This window comes from Salvia splendens, chromosome 19, assembly GCF_004379255.2.
Source record: "Salvia splendens isolate huo1 chromosome 19, SspV2, whole genome shotgun sequence".
Lineage (NCBI taxonomy): Eukaryota > Viridiplantae > Streptophyta > Magnoliopsida > Lamiales > Lamiaceae > Salvia > Salvia splendens.
The window spans coordinates 1,630,880-1,654,995 of NC_056050.1; the positions used below are offsets into that span (position 1 = coordinate 1,630,880).

The 24,116-nt window shown below is 40.1% G+C and overlaps 1 protein-coding gene across 1 annotated transcript; it reads left to right on the forward strand.

The window, feature by feature from the left end:
* The first annotated feature begins 934 nt into the window (after window positions 1-934).
* LOC121779370 (LRR receptor-like serine/threonine-protein kinase RGI1) lies at window positions 935-12,757 on the forward strand. The gene is made up of 4 exons (XM_042176703.1): window positions 935-1,761; window positions 1,874-2,083; window positions 11,893-12,111; window positions 12,381-12,757. The coding sequence occupies exons 1-4, from the start codon at window positions 1,299-1,301 to the stop codon at window positions 12,698-12,700; spliced, it is 1,212 nt and encodes a 403-aa protein (XP_042032637.1). The 5' UTR covers window positions 935-1,298; the 3' UTR covers window positions 12,701-12,757.
* The last annotated feature ends 11,359 nt before the right edge of the window (window positions 12,758-24,116 follow it).

Consider the following 24,116-nt stretch of genomic DNA (forward strand, 5'->3'; position numbering starts at 1 on the left):
TTTTAAAAATTTAATTTTAAAATTACAATCGATTTCCAATGCATACCGTGGTTTTTTAACATTCTTAAATCTAATTACTCCAATATCTTAAACTCAAATTTAAAAGACAAACTCAATCATTTTAGACTAAATCACAAAACCGATATAAATCATACTATAACTCCAATGCATAATGTGTTTTTGCACATTCATAATTTCAATTTCTCATAATAATAAACTAAAATATAAAGAATTGCAAAAAATTTACCAAGTTTTAGCAATGTTGAATTAAAAGGAATATAAAACGTTTGAAAATGCCAAAAAGATAGAATTAGTAAGTTTATTTGAATTTAACAGGAAGAAAAGTTGTAATAATATATTATAGATTATGATTAATAAGAAAATTATAAAAAGAAACTCTATGGAGAATTAATACTTTTTCATATTTATTTATTAAAAATTATGTTATAAATTCGGTATTCCTAATAAAATTTATATTTAATACTATTAAATTTTTTGACAAAAAACTTTTCAATGAACGACAACGTTTTGCTTTCAAAAATTGATAACTCATTTATTTTATAAACAAGTTAAAATTATTAATATTAAATTACTAATTTTTTTTAATATTCCAATCTTGTCGTATGTATATATCCAAAGAAGTACTCTATATTAATGTGTATTAAGAATTTTATATCACGTGAAACAATCATAATCTAATGGTATAAATTTACTTAATATAGCATTAGGGTAAATTAGTCATGATATAAAATATAGCTATGGCAAAGTGACATAGGGGCATTATGTCAAAGAGACATTATGTCTCTAAATCACTACTCTTTTAATTTAAAAATATAATAGTAGTGTAACAAGTTGAGTTGACGAGGACCTATACTACAATATATACAACGCCGATGATAACTATATGAAGAACGCATTCTATCAAATGAAACGCAGCAACAAACTAATGGAGACTTTTACCTTTTCCTTTGCTCTTGCAATCTTGTTACTAAATTGCTTTGCCATCTCCTTGGATTCTCTCACTGATAAACATGCACTTATTTCCTTCAAAAACTCCGTCACTTCTGATCCTAATGCTATCTTGAGCACCAACTGGTCACAAAATACATCAGTTTGTAATTGGATCGGTGTAAACACTGCCGTGTCACTGCTCTCAATCTCTCTGGCTATGATCTTGCTGGAACTATTTCGGAAACCTTTCGTTTCTCAGATATTTGGATATCAGTTCCAACAGATTCACAGGAATTTTACCATTCGACCTATCTAAACTGCGTCGTTTGAAGGTGATAAATGTGGGAATGAATTCATTCACCGGAGAGATACCACCATGGTTGGGCAGGTTACCTCAACTGAAAAAACTCCATTTGTATACCAACTTTTTCTTAGGTACAATTCCTGCGACTTTGTTTAACAATTCCAATCTCCCGATGTTACAAATACTAAACTTGAACCACAATCAATTGAGCGGGTCCATACCACATGCTATTTTCAATCAGTCTTCCCTTATAGAAATTGGTATTAAGAATAATAGCCTATCAGGTAGGCTCCCAAGTGATATGTGCAATAATATGGCCATCATCAGATTATTATTTCTCTCTGATAACCTACTTGAAGGCCAGATTCCACCAAATATATGGAAATGTACAAAACTTAAGATCTTGGAGTTATCCCACAACAATTTTAGTGGAAACATCCCACGTGAAATTGGGAGATTGAGCTTCCTTACAGAGCTATTTTTGGGAAATAATAATGGTTTTCGAGGTATAAAATTCTCATATTCCTTAATTATGTTATTTTAGAGTCCAAGCGTTTATGTGATGCAATTTGTTTATGCATCTGTGTCGTTTTGTTTTATGATAAATTACGATCGCAGGGGTTCCTCCAGAAATTGGGAATCTATCAAGATTGGAGACATTAAGTATTAGAGAGGCTTCTCTAACCGGAAATATTCCATCTTCAATCTTCAACATATCTTCCTTGACAACCTTGAGCTTCTCTCACAATAATTTGTCGGGAAGTATCCCAACTTTCCACAATCTGCCGCAGCTTCAGGAGTTGTATCTTCATAATAACAAGTTCACAGGTACTGCTTTCAAGTTTCATGAGCATTTTGTTACAAGTCTATTTTATTAATTTACAGATCTGAACCATATGGTTAGTTTGACTTGAATAGTGATCAGTATACAGACACAAACAGACAGGGGAGAGAAGATTATATCGAAAAAACAAAATAAAAATTGCGATCAGATACATGCGTGTGATTACGGTTAGATAAAATCTCTCTATATAAAAACTACTTCTTCGGTTCGGTCACAACAAAGTGGAGATAATTCTTTTGGACATGAGATTAATCAATTTTTTCATTTATCTTTAAACATCAATTTTATAAATTGCACAGCGTAAAGGTCAATTTTGGTCTTAAACATATGACCAAAATATTGTTGCAACTTGGGGACTCGCTGAAAATGTTCTATAATTTCTACCTGTTTCGGCGAGTCACCGAGTGGCAAGTTGGCGACACGCCGAAAAGTCCATGCCGCTGGTTTCGATGAGTCACCGAGTTGCAAGTCCGCGACTTGCCGGAAAGTCTCTAGAATTTCCGTAGGTTTCTGCGAGTCGCCAACTGGCAACTCGGCGACTCGCCGAAACTGTCATGCCTTTCTTTTGATTTCGTCTTTAGCCATGTGATGACCCAGACTCCTTCCTCACATCCCCTCCATGCTCCTTCCTCACATCCCATCAGTGTTCCTTCCTCGTCCACGAGCTCCTTCACGAGCGCGGATACCTCCTCTTGCTTCCTCCTTACTATGGCTCGTGTTAGTGGCCTCCCAATGTCCCTTAACGAGTTCCCTAAATCAATCTTGGAAAAGCACATTGAGCCACATAAATCCTCAAGCATATCATCCAACCTAGGAATAGGGTGCCTATATTTATCGTGATCTTATTGATAGCTCTACAATCCACATACATATGCAACTACAATCCTTTTTGGGGACCAATATGGCGGGGACGGCACAAGGGAATAAGGACTCACGAATCAAACATTTGGCAAGGAGTTCCTCGACTTGCTTTTGTAACTCTTGAGTCTCCTTTGGGTTTGCCTTGTATGCTGCCCGATTTGAAAGTGAAAACCCCGACATAAAGTTAATTTGATGCTCTATTCCTCTCACAGGTGGTAATGCACTTGGGAGCTCCTCCAAAAACACATCTTGAAAATCTTGCAAAACACTTATAATCAACAAAGGACAAGAGTTAATGTTAATAGATAAGCATAAATCTTTGCGGACCATGAGGATTATGGGGAGTTGGATATTTAGTGTCCACTCAAGGTCAGATGGACTAGCTAACAAGCAATTTTTCCATCCCGTCCTTGTGATTTTTCTCTTTTGGGGGGTTTTTGTTTTGCTCTCACCACCTCCACTCTCACTTGGTTTTTTTAGCTCACACTCACCCACTAGTCTTTTTTCTATATCTCTCTCTCTTTCCCTTTGTAGATGTTGATGAGGCTTCGACCGTACCTTCAATCCATTGAGCATATAGAAATAAACATTAGTATAACCATTTTTGTATACCTTCCTATCAAACTCCCACAGCCTTCCAAAAAGATATGACAAGTCGTCATAGGAATTATGTCACACAAAACATCATCCTCAAATACTTCATTCTTCAACGGGACTAGACATTGAGCTTTCACCTTTAGCTCATCGGCATCTCTAGCCATTGAAGCTTGGGACTAGACATTGAGCTTTCACCTTTAGTGTTGGGAAAAACGTGTGATAAAGGCAAGATTTTTGGGCTTTCATATGGCTAAGTCCTTTGGCCTTTCACCTTGTGTAACCCCCAATTTCTTTATGTAGTGTCTTAATATCTTGATCTTTCATGTCTCCATCTCCAGCCTATATAAGGCATGGAATTGTAGATGGAAAATATACCAACAAATCATTCTCTCTTCTCTCTAACTCTCAAGGGTTCTAGTGTGCATCTTAGGAGCATTGCATTGCTCGGTTCTAGCCTCCAATTCAAGTTCGCCGGAGCCTACGAGTTTGAGGTGCTTCAACTCGGTAGGAGGAAAGTCGTTTCATCTTTGGGGACATTGCGCCAATCCGTGAGCACTAGCCGGGGCGTATCTCATCTTGCGGAGAGAGGGATACCTCGACTCGACTTGAAGAAGACTATAGTTTGCATCTTGTTCCTTTTATTGTATTTACTTTGTTTTATTTACCTTCTAGTTTTTGGTTCTTTTGTAATAGCAAGAGTTTGCCCGTGTAAAGGCTACAATATTTCCAACAATCGCAAGACGAGATATTGTACTCTTGCTGAAATCATGTCGATGCGCTATGGAATGGTTAATTCCTTGAGATCTATTCTCTTGAGAATGATGTTTATCGTTTGTCATTTGACAAGCAAGACCAATTTAGACTTAGTAGTAATAATTGGGATGCATAGGTTATTGAATATACCAATGCACATATGGTTCAATATAATTGTGTACTTATTAACGAAGACAATATTGTGCAAATTATTTAAACGTGTTGTTATAAACAACAAAGATCACGAGGTGGTCGCAATGGTCTCCGACGTGAACCATGGTAACAATCCAAATGAATGATTTGTTGATATGGGTGCAACATGTCATGTGTGCTCCGAGAGAAGCGTTTTTTCTACTTACAAATCTGTTGGAGGTAGAAAAGTATGCATGGGAAACCAAGCCTCTTCTGAGGTGGTTGGTGTGGGTAATGTGTTCCTAAAATTAGGATCTGGAAAGGTTGTTACCCTTAAGGACGTGTGGCATGTCCCTAAAACATCCGAAATAATTTGGTGTTAGGCTGACTTCTAGTAAATCATGGATTTTCACTAGAATTTGAGTGTGAAAAGGTTATATTGACCAAGTATGGAAAGTTCATAGGTGAAGGTCACCTAGTGAATGGGCTTTTTAAGATGAATGTTACGGTCATTCACCGTGGAAAAGGAACAAGCAATAAGGAAGATGACGCATCCTCTTATTTGCTTGAGTGCTCCGATTTATGGCATTGTAGATTAGGACATGTAAATCTAAATGCTATAAAAAAATTAGTGAATCTTGATTTACTAAAAGTTCATGAGTTTAACTCACAAAAGAAATGTGAAGTCTGTGTTGAAGCAAAAATGACCAAGCTACCGTTTCGCTCGGTAGAATGGAACACAAAACCTCTAGAGTTAATCCATACAGACGTATGTGATTTAAAATTTATGCAAACTAGAGGTGGTAAAAAGTACTTCATTGCATTTATAGATGATTGCACAATGTATTGTTACCTTTACTTATTAAGAAGTAAAGATGAGGCAATTGAAGCGTTTAAAGACTTCAAAAATGAAACCGAAAATCAACTTAATTGTCGAATTAAGTGTGTTCGAAGTTATAGAGGTGATGAGTATGTAGCCCCGTTTGCAGAATTATGTCATGCAAGTGGTATAATTCACCAAACAACGGCTCCATATTCTCCCCAGTCAAATGGAGTTGCTGAACGAAAAAAATCGAACACTTAAAGAGATGATGAATGCTCTGTTGATTAATTCTGGTTTATCCCAAAACATGTGGGGGAGGATGTGTTAACAACGAATCATATCCTAAACAAAATTCCACTCAAAAATAGGGATGTGACTCCTTATGAATTGTGGAAGGGAAAGAAACCTTCATATACATACTTCAAAGTGTGCGGGTGTTTAGCAAAGGTACAAGTGCCGCCTCCAAAACAAGTTGCAATTGGCCCTAAAACAGTCGATTGTATCTTTATTGGATATGCATTGAACAGCAGCGCATGTCGCTTTTTAGTTCACAAGTCAGCTATACATGATGTAGCTGAAGGAACCATAATTGAATCTAGGAATGTTGTATTCTTAGAGAATGTGTTTCCTTGCAAGAAGCAAGATGATCGTTCTAGTAATAGAATGGTGGATGAAGCCACTAGTTCTAATTCTCTAAAAGAAACGAGGTCAAGTCCTGAGAATGAAGAACTAAGACGTGGTAAAAGAGTTAGAGTTGCTAAGACTTTTGGTCCAGACTTCATAACTTTCATGTTGGATAGTGAACCAAAGTCATTGGCGGAAGCTTTGTCTGGCCCAGACGCAGCGTGGTGGCAAGAAGCTATCAACAGTGAAATTGAATCCATCATGAGAAATAACACTTGGGTGTTAGTAGACTTGCCTGAAGGCTGTAAGGCTTTAGGGTGCAAGTGGATTCTGAAAAGGAAATATAAGCCCAATGGTACTATAGATAAGTACAAAGCTCGCCTAGTTGTCCAAGGCAGAAAGAAGGGCATGACTTTTTTATACCTATTCACCTGTTACGAGAATCACTTCCATTCGGGTGCTTCTTGCGATTGCTGCTTTGCACAATCTCGAGATTCACCAAATGGATGTGAAAACTGAGTTTCTGAATGGTGATCCGGAAGAAGAAATATATATGGAACAACCCGAAGGGTTTGTGGTGTCTGGGCAAGAGCGTAAAGTATGCAAACTGGTAAAGTCATTATTTGGGTTGAAGCAAGCACCGTTACAATGACATTTGAAATTTGACAACGTGATGTTGGCAAATGGATTCACTATCAATATGTGTGACAAGTGTGTTTACATTAAGAACACAGATAATGGATTTTTTATTGTGTGTCTTTATGTAGACGATATGTTGATTATGGGCAGCAATAGCAGAATTTTCAACCAGAAAAAATCAATGTTGAAAAGGAACTTTGACATAAAAGACATGGGTCTAGCTGATGTGATTCTCGGAATCAAGATTGAAAGGAATCCCGAGGAAATTGTCGTAACATAATCTCATTATGTTGAGAAAATGCTTAAGAAATTCAACTCGTTTGATTATAAGCCAGCAAAGACTCATTTGGAGCTCAATGTCCACTTGAGCAAGAATATGGGTGATTCTATTGCTCAAGAAGAGTATGCAAAGGTCATAGGAAGTTTGATGTTTATCATAAACTGTACTCGACATGATCTTGCTTGTCCTGTAAACAAGTTGAGCCGATTTACGAGCAACCCAAGCAAAGAATATTGGAAAGCTCAATGTAGAGTTTTGAGATACTTGAAGTATACTATTAACTTTGGGTTGCATTACACAAGATATCCCCAAGTACTTAAAGGGTACTGTGATGCAAATTGGATATCTGATTCAAAAGACTCATTTTCGACAAGTGGGTATGTGTTCACTGTAGGGGGTGGTGTTGTCTCGTGGAAATCAACGAAACAGATGTCACCATGGAATCTGAGTTTATCGCATTTGATAAAGCAGGGGAAGAAGTCGAGTGGCTCAGAAATTTCCTAGAATGTATTCCATGTTGGAAGAAGTCAGTGCCCGCAGTATTGATACATTGTGATAGCAAAGCAGCTATAGGTAGAGCACAAAGTGGCTTTTATAATGGTAAGTCTCGACATATTCGTCGGCAACATAATACCGTAAGGCAGTTGATCACAAGTGGCATTATCTCAGTTGACTATGTAAAGTCAGTGGATAACTTAGCGGATCCGTTAACGAAAGGTTTAAACCGTGATCAAATGCACAAATTGCTAAAAGGAATGGGACTGAAAACCACATCTTAAAAGATGAGTATAGTGGTAACCCAACCATACGATTGGAGATCCCATGGGATTGGTTCAATGGGAAAACGAAGCTATACAAATCTAGCTGTAACACTCAGAAGATTTTAATCTTCGCACATTCTTTTGAAAGCATTGAGTGTTGTAACCTGCACGTGGTAAGAGGTTAAGTCCTTTGACTTTTAATGATTCTTGAAATCTCAAGGAGATGCAGTATGGCAGGATACTCATGAAAGAATCACCTATGTAAGTGAGAAGTGAGGCCACTTCGTGTGTGTGAGTCACTTATGAATTCCAAAGAGGTGTTCGAAACGGACACAAACGTGAGAACTGGTGGAGTTGAGACAATACTGTGTTGATGCTATTGACTAGGCATACACCAAGGAGGAATAGTTCAAGGCATCGCGTCCACTAGCCCGCCGGTATGTCCGATAGTGTTGACTATGGAAGGTTCAAAATCACAAGTTACCTCTCCAAATATAGTATTGTTTCTCGAGAACTGAGCAAAGAGTCTGCATACATGCATTTGTGTCTGGTGTTGGTTTGAGCTTGCAGCGCTCTAACCAATGTGGGGGATTGTTGGAAAAAACGTGTGATAAAGGCAAGACTTTTGGCCTTTCATATGGCTAAGTCCTTTGGCCTTTCACCTTGTGTAACCCTCAATTTCTTTTTGTAGTGTCTTAATATCTTGATCTTTCATGTCTCCATCTCTAGCCTATATAAGGCATGGAGTTGTAGATGGAAAATATACCAACAAATCATTCTCTCTTCTCTCTAGCTCTCAAGCATTCTAGTGTGCATCTTAGGAGCATTGCATTGCTTGGTTCTAGCCTCCAATTCAAGTTCGCCGAAGCCTACGAGTTTGAGGTGCTTCAACTCGGTAGGAGGAAAGTCGTTTCATCTTTGGGGATGTTGCGCCAATCCGTGAGCACTAGCCGGGGCGTATCTCGTCTTGCGGAGAGAGGGATACCTCGACTCGACTTGAAGAAGACTATAGTTTGCATCTTGTTCCTTTTATTGTATTTACTTTGTTTTATTTACCTTCTAGTTTTTGGTTCTTTTGTAATAGCAAGAGTTTGTCCGTGTAAAGGCTACAATATTTCCAACATTTAGCTCCCCATCATTCCTAGCCATTGAAGCTTGTAAAGCTTAGGATGTTTGATAGGTTTCAACCCCAACTTAGCCACCAATTATTCATTCACTACATTAGCACAACTAACTCCATCAATGATCACCAAACAAGTCTTGGTTCTCACTTTACAATTCATGTGAAAAATGTTGCAACATTGCTCCTTATGCTCCTCAAGATCGGGTTGCACATTAAGCGTCCTAAGCACCACTAACGCCTTCAACTCCTCGTCGTCTTCCTCCCCACTAAAATATGTCATAGGAGGATCCACACTTTTCTCCTTGCCCTAAACCACTCCATCCTCCTCGTCATATCATTCATAGTTCACCTCCTTCAAGTTGTTTCCCTCCGGGACATGAAGATGTATTGGATCACTCTTAGAAGTGGGAGGCCTTGTGGGTCGGACCTTCTCACATATAGAAGCAATACCCATTTAACTCATTCAATTCCTCATAGTGGGCATATTGACTTGCATATATTTGGGCTTGGATCCCTTTCATCTCATTCATGAGCTCTGTCATCATCTTGACCATCATGCCCATATAATCAATTCCGGGCATAACGTCCATAGGGCCCACTTCTTATTTGGAACAAACTAAACAGAAAAGTGAGATCGTCTTAATTGGACAGAGAAAGTAATATTTATTACTCCTACGTCCATGTAGAAGAAAATCAGAATATTGTATTATTATTAAGCATCGGAAAAAAATAACACATAAAAGTAAACCATTGCAAAGAAATTAATTTAAAGTATAAAATAAATTAAGAAATCAATGTTTAAAAAGAAGAGTGAACTACATCTAATCTTTCACTTTTGCACGTAAATGGTACCTGATTTTTACTTTATATCGATTTTGGTACCTATAAATCACATTTTTGGTACCTAATGCAATTTTCATCCCAAATAAATACATTTTCCTATTTGTGTCATAGAGGATATTTTGGTCATACACAAAACTAGTATTACCAAAAGTGATATTATAATATTTTCTCTCATTCTCCTCACTCTTTATACTATTATTATTAATCAATATTAATATTATTATTTTGATGTTATAAATTAATAATTTATTTATTTTTAGTATCATTCAAATATACTTAATTATAATTATAATTACAATTATATTTAATTATTATAATAGTATTATTATTATAATACTAAAAACTAATAGTAATTAATAAATAATTATAGTATAATTATCTAAATTATGAATCATACAAGATTATATAATAATAATAATAATAGTTATTATTATTATTATTTTATATTGATTTAATAACTAATCAATATAGTCTTAATAAAAGTTTAAACTTGTGAATTGTATTTGTAATGATATAAAGAGTGAATATTTTTAGGTAGGTGTTTTAACTCTAAAAAAGTATAAAATAATTTAATAATAAATATTTAATTAATTTAATTACTTTAAATAATTAATTTGATTAAGTATTTTGTTCTTGATTTGTATTATGAATGCAATTAGATATATGTATAAAACACTAAAAAGAACCAGAAAAAAAAAATGGTGCTACGGATCCTACTAGTCTACTATACTATATTCTATGAGTAACGCGGGAATTAGCCATGGCAAATATAAAAATAGTAGTATATTGTAATTTATTCGAAAGTAGTCCACTTTTATTATTTAGTTCCTTAAAATTAAATAATTTTTATTTTTAGTAAAAAAGTTTCCAATGGGATAAACTCATTTTCTATTAATAATGTTTCAATTACTTTTTATTTTTATCTTTGGATCACATATATATATTAAAACTCGTTTTAAATTCTTACAAAAATTGTAGATTAAATACACATTAACATTATATAAATTACTAGTTTTTAAAATAAGTCCTATAGTAGTACATATGTACCTAAAATTATTTATTGTTTCTAAAATGTGATTGACCATCTAAGTTATCTGACTAAATTATTATAAAAACACATGAATTATTAAAAATAGTCTCTATAGAGCAGTTTAGTTAATACTAGTATGAAATTACAGTAATAAATAGTGATGTATCTATGAGAATGGGCAGTGTAGTAAAATAATTAAAATTTTACATATTTAAAATAATATGATTATACAGTATGGGGTTGAATTACGAGTTAATGATACTATACGAATTGGCCCAATTAATATTAAAAAAATCTGGTGCGCAAAATCAATTACAGATGGCCTAATATGGTGTTATTGTAAAACTCAAAAATAGTACTCCATGTAATTTCAATTTATGTAAATGTTTGAAGTAAAATTATTTTGGTGTGACATATATTTAAAAGTAGATTTGAGTTTAATGTAAATAGTTAGAGAATGGCGACAAAGATAGTAAATATTTAATTTATATTCGCTAGTTTATTTTATCACCAGGTATACCTGTGTTTTTGTTACCATTAAAAAAAGTACTCCGTATGTAGTTTTTCAAATAAAATGTCAAAACTTTTAGTCGGTCATATCTTGATTGTTCCGTTTTACTCCATCTGTCCGTAATTTAAAGTTTCATTTTGTGTTTTTAGATGTCCGTCATTTAAAGTCTTATTTGATATTTTTCATTTTAGGTAGGTGGACCCACCATTGAAATAATATATTACACTCAAATTCTATTATAAAACAAATATATAAAAGTGAAGTTCACATTCCACTAACCCATTTTCCCATTTTTTCTTCATAAAGTCAAACAATTTCTTAAAACTCATGCCTAGTTAAAATGGAATTATAAATGACAGAGAGAGGGAGTATTTCTTATAATGTAAAATAAACTCTTTTGGCATTAGGTATTTGGTGCAAAATTTTTGGAACATGGTTATTTAATATTTACCTTTGATTTACAAGTTTTATTCTAATCTTTTAAGTAATAATATCATGTTATATATTACTCCCTCTGTCCCAAGAAAGTTGAATCACTTCTTTTTTATATTTGTTTTGAAAAAATTGTAATAAATAGTTAAAGGGAATGTATACTAAAATAAAAGTGAGAATAATGTAGAGGAGAGTTTTTACTACATTATTCTATCTTTAACTTTACTGTGTATCCACTATAACTATTTATTAAGATCTTTTTAAAATGAGTGCGAAAAAAAGGTGACTAAACTTTGTTAGGATAGGATGGAGGGAGTATATATATTTTTTCTTGTAACATTAGAAAACCAATGCGCTAATATGTTGGAACAAAAAAACTTTTAGGTTTGGCTCCAAGTGACGTGTGTAACAGTATGCCATATATCAGAGAATTATATCTCTCTAGAAACCTATTTGAGGGGCGTATTTCATCAAATATTTGGAAATGCAGACATCTTGAGATGCTGGGATTACAGTACAACAATTTTAGTGGCAACATTCCTCGTGCAATTGGAAATACGAGCACGCTTAGAGAGATGCATTTGGCATACAATCATTTCACAGGTATATTATACATTATCCTCTTCTTCCTTGAAGTTGGATGCTTTATTACATTTCCCTCATGAATTTCACCTACTGAACAACTATTGCACTTCTAACATTTTGTGATAACAAAAATTCTTTAGCAAATAACTACCGTTATGAAAATTAGATTTTCAAATAGAGGAAATATCTTAAAATTGCACTGGGTTCTATGTTATATAACTTGGTAGCAAAAGAAAATATATATGTTCAATGTTATTACATCATTTATGTCCATATACATATGGCAGGTGAATTACCAGAAGAAATTGGCGCTCTGCCAATGCTTGAGATTTTCGATGTGTTCAGCAATTCTTTATATGGATCCATCCCAGCTTCCATATTCAACATGTCAACATTGAAGACAATACAAGCTTCACACAATAAGTTTTCTGGTATTCTTCCATCAAACTTGGGGAATTCATTAGTCAACCTTGAACTGCTCTATTTAGCTTCTAACAGACTCAATGGCCCAATTCCAAGCACTATTGTAAATGCTTCTAAACTTACCATCTTGGACTTGAATCTCAACTCATTTAGTGGATCCATTCTCTACTTTTGGGTAAATTGAAGCTCCTAGAAGCACTTATGCTTGGGGAAAATAATTTGAGTGGAGCAGAATTTCCTACTCTGGAATTGACATTTCTCTCTTCATTAACTAATTGTCGACATTTGAAGTACTAGGAAGTAACAAGCAATCCACTGAATGGCATCCTACCCGCTTCAATTGGGAATTTGTCCTCATCTCTTGAGTATATCGGGGCAGCAAACAGCAGCATCATGGGTGTTATTTCGACGTCGACGAGAGATCGACGACGAGAGATCGACGACGAGAAGATAACAATGGTGGACGTCACGGGCTTTCCCCGGGATCAGCTCCAAAACTAGGATTTATGCGTAAAAAGTAAAGAAGACGTAAAATAGGGAATTATGATATTTCTTCATTGATTGAATAGAGAGAAGAACAATAGTCCTATATATAATACTAATACTAACTTAACGAGCAAGAAATAGATATCCTAAAGATACGATAAATCAAACTAATTAATAAAGATATGGGGATCTCATGTGGATATGCACGTATCAACTCATCCCACCAACAATGGGGAAAATGAAGCAACTCCAAAGACTGCATCTTCCTAAAAATCACTTGGGAGGGTCCATACCTTACGATCTTTGCAGAATGAATCATTTAGGAGAGTTGTTACTTGATAGAAACATGCTTGTGGGCCCAATACCTGAATGTTTAGGTGAAGTTAAATCATTGAGAGAGATCTACTTAGATTCCAACCAATTGAATTCAACCATCCCTCCTAGCCTGTGGATTCTCACAGATCTTGTGGCTTTGAGCTTCTCCTCCAACCATTTAACTGGCCAATTGTCATCTCAGCTTGAAAATTTAAAGTTAATCGACTACTTGGATTTGTCATCCAATCAGTTTTCAGGCGATATTCCTAGCTCGATTGTTGGTTGCCAAATGTTAACATTTCTTAACTTATTGATGGGGTACGAACTAAACAACTAAACCCTAGTTGCGAGCCCAATAACAGTGACGGCCTATCAGCCCAAAACCCAAGAAAGAGTATCAGTTCGGCATGACCAAAGAGTTCGGTTCGGCACAACCAAAGAGTTCGGTCGCAGCCTACAGCTCGGTAAAAGCCAACCAATCAAGCTCTACTCTCAAAACCCAAGAAAGAGTATCAGTTCGGCATGACCAAAGAGTTCGGTTCGGCACAACCAAAGAGTTCGGTCGCAGCCTACAGCTCGGTAAAAGCCAACCAATCAAGCTCTACTCTCAGATCGGCAAAAGAACCAATCAAGCTCTACTCTCAGATCGGCAAAAGCTAATCGGCAAAGTTCAGCAGTTCGGTCTCAGTGTTCGACCGAACAAGGAGATAGTGGACCCATGCAGGAGCTCCACGACCTCCATTACACCCACGATCTATTTAGTGGTGTTAAGCAGTTATCAACCATCCACGATCTAGTGAGTGGTGCTGCAAACCACGATCTTAGTTCAATGTATAAATAGAACCTAGATCAGATAGACAGGGGTTAAGCTCTCTAGATCCTGAATCGTATAGCAAATCAGTGTTGTAATCTGTAAACGAGACCAAGCAATACAAATTTGCCCTCTCTTCTTCCCGTGGACGTAGATTTACCTCAGTAAATCGAACCACGTAATTTTCCGTGTTGTGATCATTTATTACTTGCATTTATTCCCATCAAAAATTCGCCACATCATCACTGGCGCCGTCTGTGGGAAACAGAGAACCAAAACTGTGATAAAAGCGAGTTTTTTATCCTTTTCCACCAAAAAAAAAAAATGCATACCAGATCACATAATACCCGTACTTCCGTCCGTGATGAAGGTGAGGAAGCTAGTCCAGTCCATAGGTCTGGAAAACAGCCTCGGGAGAAATCTGCCTCCAGTTCTCACGGTGAAGGAACAAACCACTCAAAAAGTCATCGCACCGAGCCTCCCCAGCAGCTCGCTTTGAATGAGGCTGTCAAGTTGTTCTTGGCTGAGAAGCAGGATGAGTTCCAAACATTCCTGCAAAAGAGCCAGAAGCCGGAGAAGAAAACAGCGGATTCTCCCTCCCCCTCCAGACATGAAAGTCACTACCGCAGTAGTGTCGCACCTTCCAGGAGAAAGAATCCTCACCACCGACATGTTCCTTCTCCTCCTTGTTACCGAAATCACAGGAGAACTCCATCTCCACCATACCGGAGAGATGTCGGATTCGCTATGTATGGAGCGCTGAAGACTCCATTTTCGGATGATATCACCCGGACTCCATTGCCACAGAATTACCGAACTCCGTCAATGACTTATGACGGGTTAGTGGATCCTCATGATTTCCTGGGACGCTATCAGTATAATATGGCGAACCAAGGTCTCAATGAGGTTCACATGTGTAAGCTGTTCCCCGAGCTGCTTATCGGGAACGCAAGAAGGTGGTTTGACAGCCTCCCTCAAGGGAGCATTAGATCTTACAGAGATCTAATGGATGCTTTTCACAGAAGATTCTTCCAGAAAGCGGAAGCCCGAATCACTTCGGCTCAGCTGCTTTCTATACGTCAAGGTCGCGATGAAAAAATTAGCGACTTCATGACGAGATTCCACAAGGAATGCCTACAAGTAGATGATCTCAATGATCTACTTGTCATTTCGGCATTCCAAAATGGAATTCTGCCCGGAGCTCTCTACAGAAAGCTCGTTGAGTGCAGTCCGCAAACAGCTCAAGAGATGTGGGACATTGCGGACCAGTTTTCTCGTGCCGATGAGGCAGACCGTCGAAAACGGTCTTTAGACAGCTCATCCAGAGGAGACAAAAAGAAGCCCGATCATAGCGATCAGGGGCTTCCTCGCCGAACTCCTTTTGAAAGAATTCAAAGGGCACCGGTACAAGGCAGATTGGGACCACGTCTCGATCTTGAGAAACCGCCCGCTCAGTTCGTACCATTGAACAAGTCGAGAGCGGAAATTTTCGAACTGCATTCTGATATGTTCGAAAAACCAAAGCGGATGACGAAATCAGCCACGCGCCGAAGTCAGGATACGTACTGCTCCTACCATCAAGACCACGGTCACGATACCGAGGAGTGCCGAAATTTGGCAGCAGGTATTGATGTTCTTGTGAAAGCAGGGACGTTAAAAAAATACCAAAGCAAGCTGCCGAAGAAGAATAAGAAACAGAGAGGTGCGAACTGCGCTCCTCAGGATCCTAAAAGGCAACAGGATCCCGAAGACGATGACGAGCCGCAATATGACGGAGTAATCCAGACTATTGACGCTCTCCCAGCCGGGAAGACTAAGTCGTCTCTAAAAGCAGAACGCAGAGGCGCCAATCGAGAGGAGCCTATGCATAAAAGGCTGAAGAAGGAGGAAGTAATCACGTTTTCAGATGCAGATCCCGTCCCGGCCATTTCTCCTCATCAAGACGCGATTGTCATTCAAGCCGGAGTGGCAAACAAACTGATCCACAGAGTGTTTGTGGATACAGGAGCGTCGGTTAGCATTCTTTTTAAAGAATGTTTTGATAAACTGGAAGTGGATCCAGCTCGGCTCAGTCCGGCCCCACTTCCTCTGAAAAGTTTCGCCCAGGAAGACACCCGCCCTGAAGGTACTATCAGCCTTCCGATTACGGTGGGAAGAGCGCCTACTAGCTCCAGTACGATGATCGAGTTTTTTGTGGTAAAAGCTCGGTCCCCGTATAACACCATCCTGGGAAGAGACTGGCTCAACACAGTTCGGGCCATTTGCTCTACTTATCACCTCACAATCAAGATCCCCACTAAAGGAGGGATTGCAGTCATCCGAGGTGATCAAAAGAGAGCAAAAGAATGTTTGCAGATTGCGCTTAAAAGTGCCGAGCAATCAGATCGGCACCATCAAGCATAGCAATCACAGCAGCCGGAGTCAGAGGCAGGAGAAATGACCGAAGTCACACCGGAGCCGAACTCGATGACAGTTCGGTTATACGAAGATGATCCATCCAGAACGGTCAAGATCGGTTTCGCGGGAACACCTCTGCTCCGGGAAAAGACCATCCAGCTCCTCAAAGAGTACAAAGATGTCTTTGCGTGGTCTCCGTTGGACATGACCGGAGTGTCTTCCGAGGTAATTACACATCGGTTAAATATTGATCCCTCAGTCCGGCCTATAAAACAGAAGCAAAGACTCTTTGCGGCAGAAAGAAATCAAGTCATCCATGACGAAGTCCGCCAATTACTGAAAGCGGATGTATTATTTGAAGTAAAATATCCTTCTTGGGTGGCCAATCCTGTGATGATCAAGAAAAAAGAAGGAGGATGGCGGATGTGCATAGATTTTACCGATCTAAATAAGCACTGTCCTAAAGATTGCTACCCCCTTCCGAACATAGATAAAAAAGTAGAAGCTTTGATAGGCTTCGAAATTTTTTGTTTTCTTGATTTGTATAAAGGATACCACCAAGTTTTAATGGATGAGAATGATGCTTCAAAAACGGCTTTCATTACTGACTTCGGCATTTTTGCTTATAAAAAGATGCCATTCGGTTTAAAGAATGCCGGAGCCACATATCAAAGGATGGTAGACAAGCTATTTCGGCACCTGATCGGAAAAGAGGTTGAAGTCTATGTTGACGACATAGTTATTAAAAGTAGAAGCACTTCGGATTACGAAGACAATCTCAAATCAACTCTCGACGTGCTCAAAAAAGCCAACCTCAAACTCAATCCCCAAAAATGTACCTTTTTGGTAGATTCGGGAAAGTTTCTGGGTTGTTGGGTTTCAAAGGACGGACTCAAGGCAAATCCCCTAAAGGTTCAAGTTGTTCAGAACATGGCAATGCCGAAGTCCATACATGATGTGCAAAGGCTAACTGGATGTCTAGCCGCACTGAATAGATTCCTTTCCCAAGCAGCCGAAAAGCAACTGCCGTTCTTCAATGTTTTGAAGAAGGCACCAAAGTTTGAGTGGGGAGCCGAACAGAAAAAGGCTTTTGACGAACTCAAAAGTTATTTAGCCGAACTCCCTATTCTCTCTGCTCCAACAGATGCCGAAGTGATATTCTTATATTTAGCGGCATCAGATCAAACCATTAGCGCGGTACTTGTACGAGAAGAAGGCCTAAAGCAGCGTCCCATCTACTTTACAAGCCGAGCATTAAGAGGTCCCGAAACAAGGTATCAACCCCTGGAAAAAATTGCTCTGGCATTAGTAAATGCAGCAAGGAGACTGCGGCCATATTTCTATGCTCACAAGGTATGCGTCTTAACCGATCTTCCACTTCGGCAAGTTTTGACTAAGCCTGAAGCATCAGGCAGAATTGCCAAGTGGGCCATAGAGTTGGGAGAACATTCAATAGAATATCTACCTCGGAAAGCCATCAAGGGACAAGCCTTGGCAGATTTTCTGGTAGAGGCAAAGTTCGATCAAGCAATCCCTATTATTGCCGAACAGAAAAGCCCTACCAATGATGAACCAACACAGCCCCAGGAACCCGAAGTAGAGCCGCCGGACTGTTGGATTGGATTCGTAGATGGAGCTTCGAATAAGACGGGAAGTGGAGCTGGTATTCTACTTATCGCTCCCGACGGACACGAGGTAACTTATTCACTTCGGTTCTTATTCCCAACCACTAATAACGAAGCCGAATACGAAGCCCTTCTTGCCGGACTTCGGTTAGCGCAAAGTCTATTTATCAAATCTCTCAAAATCCATTGTGATTCACAAGTCATAGTGAATCACATGTTGGGTACAAGTGAAGCCCGAGATGAAAGGATGAAAAAATACTTGGACAAAGCGCAAAGCATTAGCCGAAGTTTCTCTTATTTTCGGATAATCCGCATTCCCAGAGCGGAAAATGGCCGAGCAGATACTTTAAGCAAGTTGGCCTCATATCCGAGCTCAAAAGTGGAGGAATTACCGCACAGAAGCATTGATGATGCTGAGGTACTTTCAGTAACCAGCTCGCCGAACTGGATGACGCCAATATCAAAGTATCTAGATCAAGGACAACTGCCCGAGGATAAGAGAGAAGCTCGGAAAATCACATGCCGAGCACTTCGGTATGAACTTCATGAAGGAGTCCTATATAGAAAGTCCTACCTTCAACTGTTATTGCGATGTGTAGGACCAGAAGAGACGGACTACATCCTTAGAGAAGTTCATGAAGGATCGTGCGGCAGCCACATCGGAGCTAGAGCTTTAGCTAAAAAAGTTCTGAGATGGGGATATTATTGGCCAACTATGGTACAAGAAGCAGTACAGCTCGTTAAGAAATGTACGAAGTGCCAAATCCATGCAAATATCCCAAGGATGCCGCAGACCGATCTATGTGCTATGCAAAGCCCTTGGCCTTTTATGCAATGGGGCATAGACATAGTAGGACCACTACCACAAGCTCCTCGGCAAATGAAATTCTTGATCGTTGCCGTGGACTACTTCACAAAGTGGGTGGAGGCTGAACCATTAGCTACGATAACGAGCTCGAAGGCATTGGATTTTGTTTGGAAGAACATAGTTTGCCGATTTGGCATACCCCATATCCTCATTTCGGATAATGGGACTCAGTTCACCGACAAGACATTCAAGAATTGGTGCCAAGAGTTGAATATTCAACAGCGGTTCACTTCGGTCTCTCACCCACAAGCAAACGGACAAACGGAAGTAACAAACCGTATTTTGGTGAAAGGATTAAAAGCTCGGTTAGAACAAGCCAAAGGACAATGGGTAGAAAATCTTCCTCAAGTCCTATGGTCTTACCGAACTACACCAAAAACCTCCAACGGTGAAACTCCGTACAGTCTAGTGTACGGCACTGAAGCCGTAATTTCGGTTGAGATCGGCATACCCAGCCCCCGAACACTCAATTTCTCAACAGAACTGAATGATGACGGACTGAGAGCCGAACTAGATCTTGCCGAAGAAAGAAGAGAACTGGCCTGCATAAAAGCAGCCAAGTACAAGGAGCAAGTAACCCGGTATTATAACCAAAGGGTGAAAAAGCTGCAGTTTCAAGTGGGAGATCTCGTATTGAGAAACAATGAAGTAAGCCGAGCAGAAAAGCTGGGCAAACTTGAACCCACATGGGAAGGTCCGTATCGGGTGTCAGAAGTCCTGGGAAAAGGGTCTTATAAATTGACTCACATGTCAGGAGAACAAGTACCCCGAACATGGCATATTTCCAACCTCAAGAAGTTCCATTTGTAAGAGACAAGGTCCGGTCAGTCTTGTATCTAGTTCGGTCCTAGGGATATGTGCTTTCATGTTTCTATTTGTCCTTTATGCTGGTCATTTTATAAAAGTTTAAATTCTTTTTCGTCTTTTTTATTTGTCTTTATGTGCGTTTAGTCTCTATGTGCGTTTTGTCTCTTATAAATATTACTGAGGTATATTGATCTTTAAAGGCTGATCCCCTTTTTAGATCATGTATTAAAGACAATTGTGAGTCCAAGCTTCTAAGGAAGATACAAGACCACAATTCAGCTTAAGAAACAAGCAGTTCGTCTGAAACGGACTGCAATAAGCCGAAAACCACTTCGGTCAACCAGGGAAAGTCCAATCCAAGCGATAAAACTCGCCAAATTAGGACACAAAAGGAAAGTCCGATCCAAGCGATAAAACTCGCCAAATTAGGACACAAAAGGAAAGTCCAATCCAAGCGATAAAACTCGCCAAATTAGGACACAAAAGGAAAGTCCGATCCAAGCGATAAAACTCGCCAAATTAGGACACAAAAGGAAAGTCCGATCCAAGCGATAAAACTCGCCAAATTAGGACACAAAAGGAAAGTCCAATCCAAGCGATAAAACTCGCCAAATAAGGACACAAACTAAGTCCGGTCAAAGAAGAGTTTTCTTCATAAGACCGAAGACGAGTCCGGTCAAAGAAGAGTTTTCTTCATAAGACTGAGGACGAGTCCGGCCAAAGAAGAGTTTTCTTCATAAGACCGCGGACGAGTACAATAAATGAAATAAAAAAATCGCTGAACTGTAAATACGCAGTGATAGAAGCGAAATGAAAAAATTTCATTTATTAAGTCTTGTTCGGCATACAATTTCGCTGCCCTACGAGAAGGCGTTACACCATTACAAAGGACTATTCTACTGTCCACGGTTGCTAAAGTTGAGCCACCTATCCAAAAAATCCTCATGATGCTGAGTTCGGGCGTTCCGAACAGTTGAAGAATAAGTAGGTCGACGAGATGCTCTGATCGACCTACCGCCCCTTCCCTGAGTCCGGGAAGTTCTAGCACCTCGGCGGCGAAGAGTCTCTTCACGAAGCATCCGCTGATCTTGCTCACTCATAATCACAACTCCTCTACGAACTTCAGGGCGTTCTCGTCTTGACATTTCCGGTTGCTCCGGAGTCCGTTGCTGACTTGGAGTACGTTCTCGTCTTGACGTTTCCGGTTCATCCTGAGTCCGTTGTTGGTTTGGAGTAGAATCTTGAGCAAGTGGATTAGAGGTTTGAGTTGGAGTGTGAGCATCTGTTGGCGGGAAACGCCTAAGGAATCTCTCGATTGAGGGACGCCGGGAAAGAATGATGTCGTACCGAGAAGCCAAGCGCCGCAATGACTTCACAACTTGTTGGCAAGCCGAGCTCTCCAGCGCATTGTTCTTCCGGAGTACATGAAGCTCCTCCCACAGTTCATCAACTTGATTCTGAACTTCAGATATGGTCATTCCCCCGCGCCCGCAGATGAAATCCTCATATGCAGTCCTCTCAGCGATGACAGTGTTCAGCTCGGCCTCCAGATCTTTCTTTATGGACTTTAAGTCCTTATTGTTGGACTCCAGCTCCACTAACCGAGCCAAGAGTTCGTCATACTTCACCTGGTCATCTATGGCTTTTTTCTCAGCTTCGTTTAAAGCCGAAGAGTATAGCCACTTCCAGTGAAGTACCTCCAGCTCCTTAGAGTTAAGAATACAAAGCAGCTATGTCAGTTCGGCATTTCAGTTTACCGAGCAGGCAGTAAACCACAACAGGAGTAAAAGAGATTACGAAAAGCTGTAAAGAAGACACGAGTGTAGAAAGAAGAATTTTTCCATTCACAAGAAAAAATTTTTACACAAGGAGGGCTTCAAGGCCATTTTACAAGGAGAGAAAGAAACTAAACTAAGAGAAGGGAGACGAAATCATACTCCGCCAGTTTCGTCTCCGGCTCCTCTGTGGGTTTCAGCCTCCTTCTCCTTGTCTACTTCGGCTTCAGCCTCGGCCCCCCTACTCCCTCCAGCCTGCTCGGTGCCCCCATCGCCGATCTGCTGCACCTCCTGCTCGGCATGCCCGTCGCCGGCCTGCTGATCCGTCTGCTCGGTCTCCTTGCCGGCCTCGTTTTCCTGCCCACCCTCTGCGTTAAAGATTGAAGCGGGTGAAACAGGTCCCAAGGAGGCAAAGATGGCCTCCATGTTCTCGTCCCGGTCAGCGCGGCAGTTACGGACTCTTTCAGCAGAGAGCAGGACCGAGGAAGAAGCAAGCTCCTCAAGGAGCGGCAGACTCTGGAGACGAGCTGAAATCTCTCGGCCATACAGCGGCAGGACGACTTCGGGTCCCTGCTCAGCGTTATCGGTCATCAATTTCAGCAGATCACCGATAAAGGCCGAAAATTGATTGCTCAAAAAGAGTTTCTCCGCGAAAACACGGAGAGCCTCCCCCTGAGCAACCACGGCGGCAGCCTCCCTCTGTTTAGATTGCTCTCTCTGGATGATGAGCTGGTTTTTGGCACGCTGAGCTTCATCCTGAGCCGAGATCCTAGCGGCCCTTGCCTTCTCAAAGTCTGCCCGAGCCTGTTCGGCCTGGTGACGAGCAGCATTCAACTTCCTCTGCATCTCAGCATAATCGTTGGACGCTTTGGAGAGTTCAACGGCGACGAGCTTGGAGAGCATATTGTTCCTCTGAAAATGGAAAAAGGAAAAAGTCAACAGAGGGGCCACAAAAAATATAGGAAAAAAGCAAGGCCAGAAAATCAAGAAGAGAATTCACCTCTACAAAGTCCGTTGGCCATGCAAAAGGCTCACAGACATGTTCCGAAGGGGCCGCCAAGACAATGTCTTTCTCCGGCGCTCTTGGGGGTTTCTGAATCTTCCCCTTCCCCTTTGCCGAAGTCGACTCCGGCTTTTTTGGATCCGAAGAAGAGGTCTTCTGCCTTTTCGGATTCTTCTCGGCATCAAACGCCGAGCCGGTGGCTTTCTGTCTCTCCGGCTCATTAGATTCGGAGGATTTGCGACCGAGCTTGTTTAGCATGTTCACTGCCAAAAAGCAAGAAAACAAGGTTAGTCTTCGTCGTTAAAGCAGTAAAGCATAAAAAAGAAATCCTCACCCTCAGTCTCTTCGTCCGAAGACGAGATATCGAACACGGAGTCACCCTTGACGATCTCAGATTCCGAGTACTGTTTCCTAATCATAGGAATCTTATTGAGCTCGCCCTCGAGCTCGTTCAACGGTTCTAACCGAGGATGAGGAATTACGGACTTCGGCCCTCGCCAGGGAAAGCCCGGAGCCGCTGTCCTATTGTAAAAAAAGAAACGATTTTGCCATTTCGGCCATTTGGTTTTACAAAAGGCTCTAAAGGGCTGTAAAGGGATCAAGTAAAACCAGGATCCCTTCCTCTTAAACTGAAAGAAATTAAGGATTGCCCTCAGAGACAGATCCTTTCCTAATCTACGCAGTTCGGCAGCAAAGGCCGATAAGTGCCTCCAAGAATTCGGAGTCACTTGACCTAAAGGGAGTTGAAAAAAATCAAGAAGCTCTACAAAGGCAGGGGGAAGAGGGAAACGAAGCCCGCATTCCAAGCAGGCTTCGTAAACGGTGGCATAACCCTCCGGCGGCGAGTTAGCCCTATGAATGTCGTCGGGAATCACCACTAACCCCCAGGAAGAAAATATTTTCCGTGTAAGGATATCACAGTATCCTTACTCAAAATGCTGTGAAAATATTCTACCGTCTTCTCCCTGGACCTTTTCCGGCCAGAAGACCCCTCACCCCCCTTCCTACCACTACCTGATTCAGAAACAGATTCAGAAGAAGAAGACATGATTCTTACTCTTTGATGGTCGAAAGTCTGAAGAAATTCTTGAAGAAGCGGAAGAGAATTTTACGAAAAAGAGAGAGAATGCAGAAGAAATAATCGCAAAAGTGTTCCAATGATGAAGAAAGGAAATATTTATCAGATTCGCAGAGGCTTTTTCAAATTCGTCGCACCGTTTCAAATCCCACTTTTTCTGGATTCTCTGGCCGGATTTGCTGTCGCATTTAATGCGGACACGTGCAGAGCACGTCCCCTGACGTTAGCCTCCCCCTTACACTTATCTAAAATGCCGAAGTGATTCACTTCGCTTTTCGGGGGGGGTGGTGATGGGGTACGAACTAAACAACTAAACCCTAGTTGCGAGCCCAATAACAGTGACGGCCCATCAGCCCAAAACCCAAGAAAGAGTATCAGTTCGGCATGACCAAAGAGTTCGGTTCGGCACAACCAAAGAGTTCGGTCGCAGCCTAC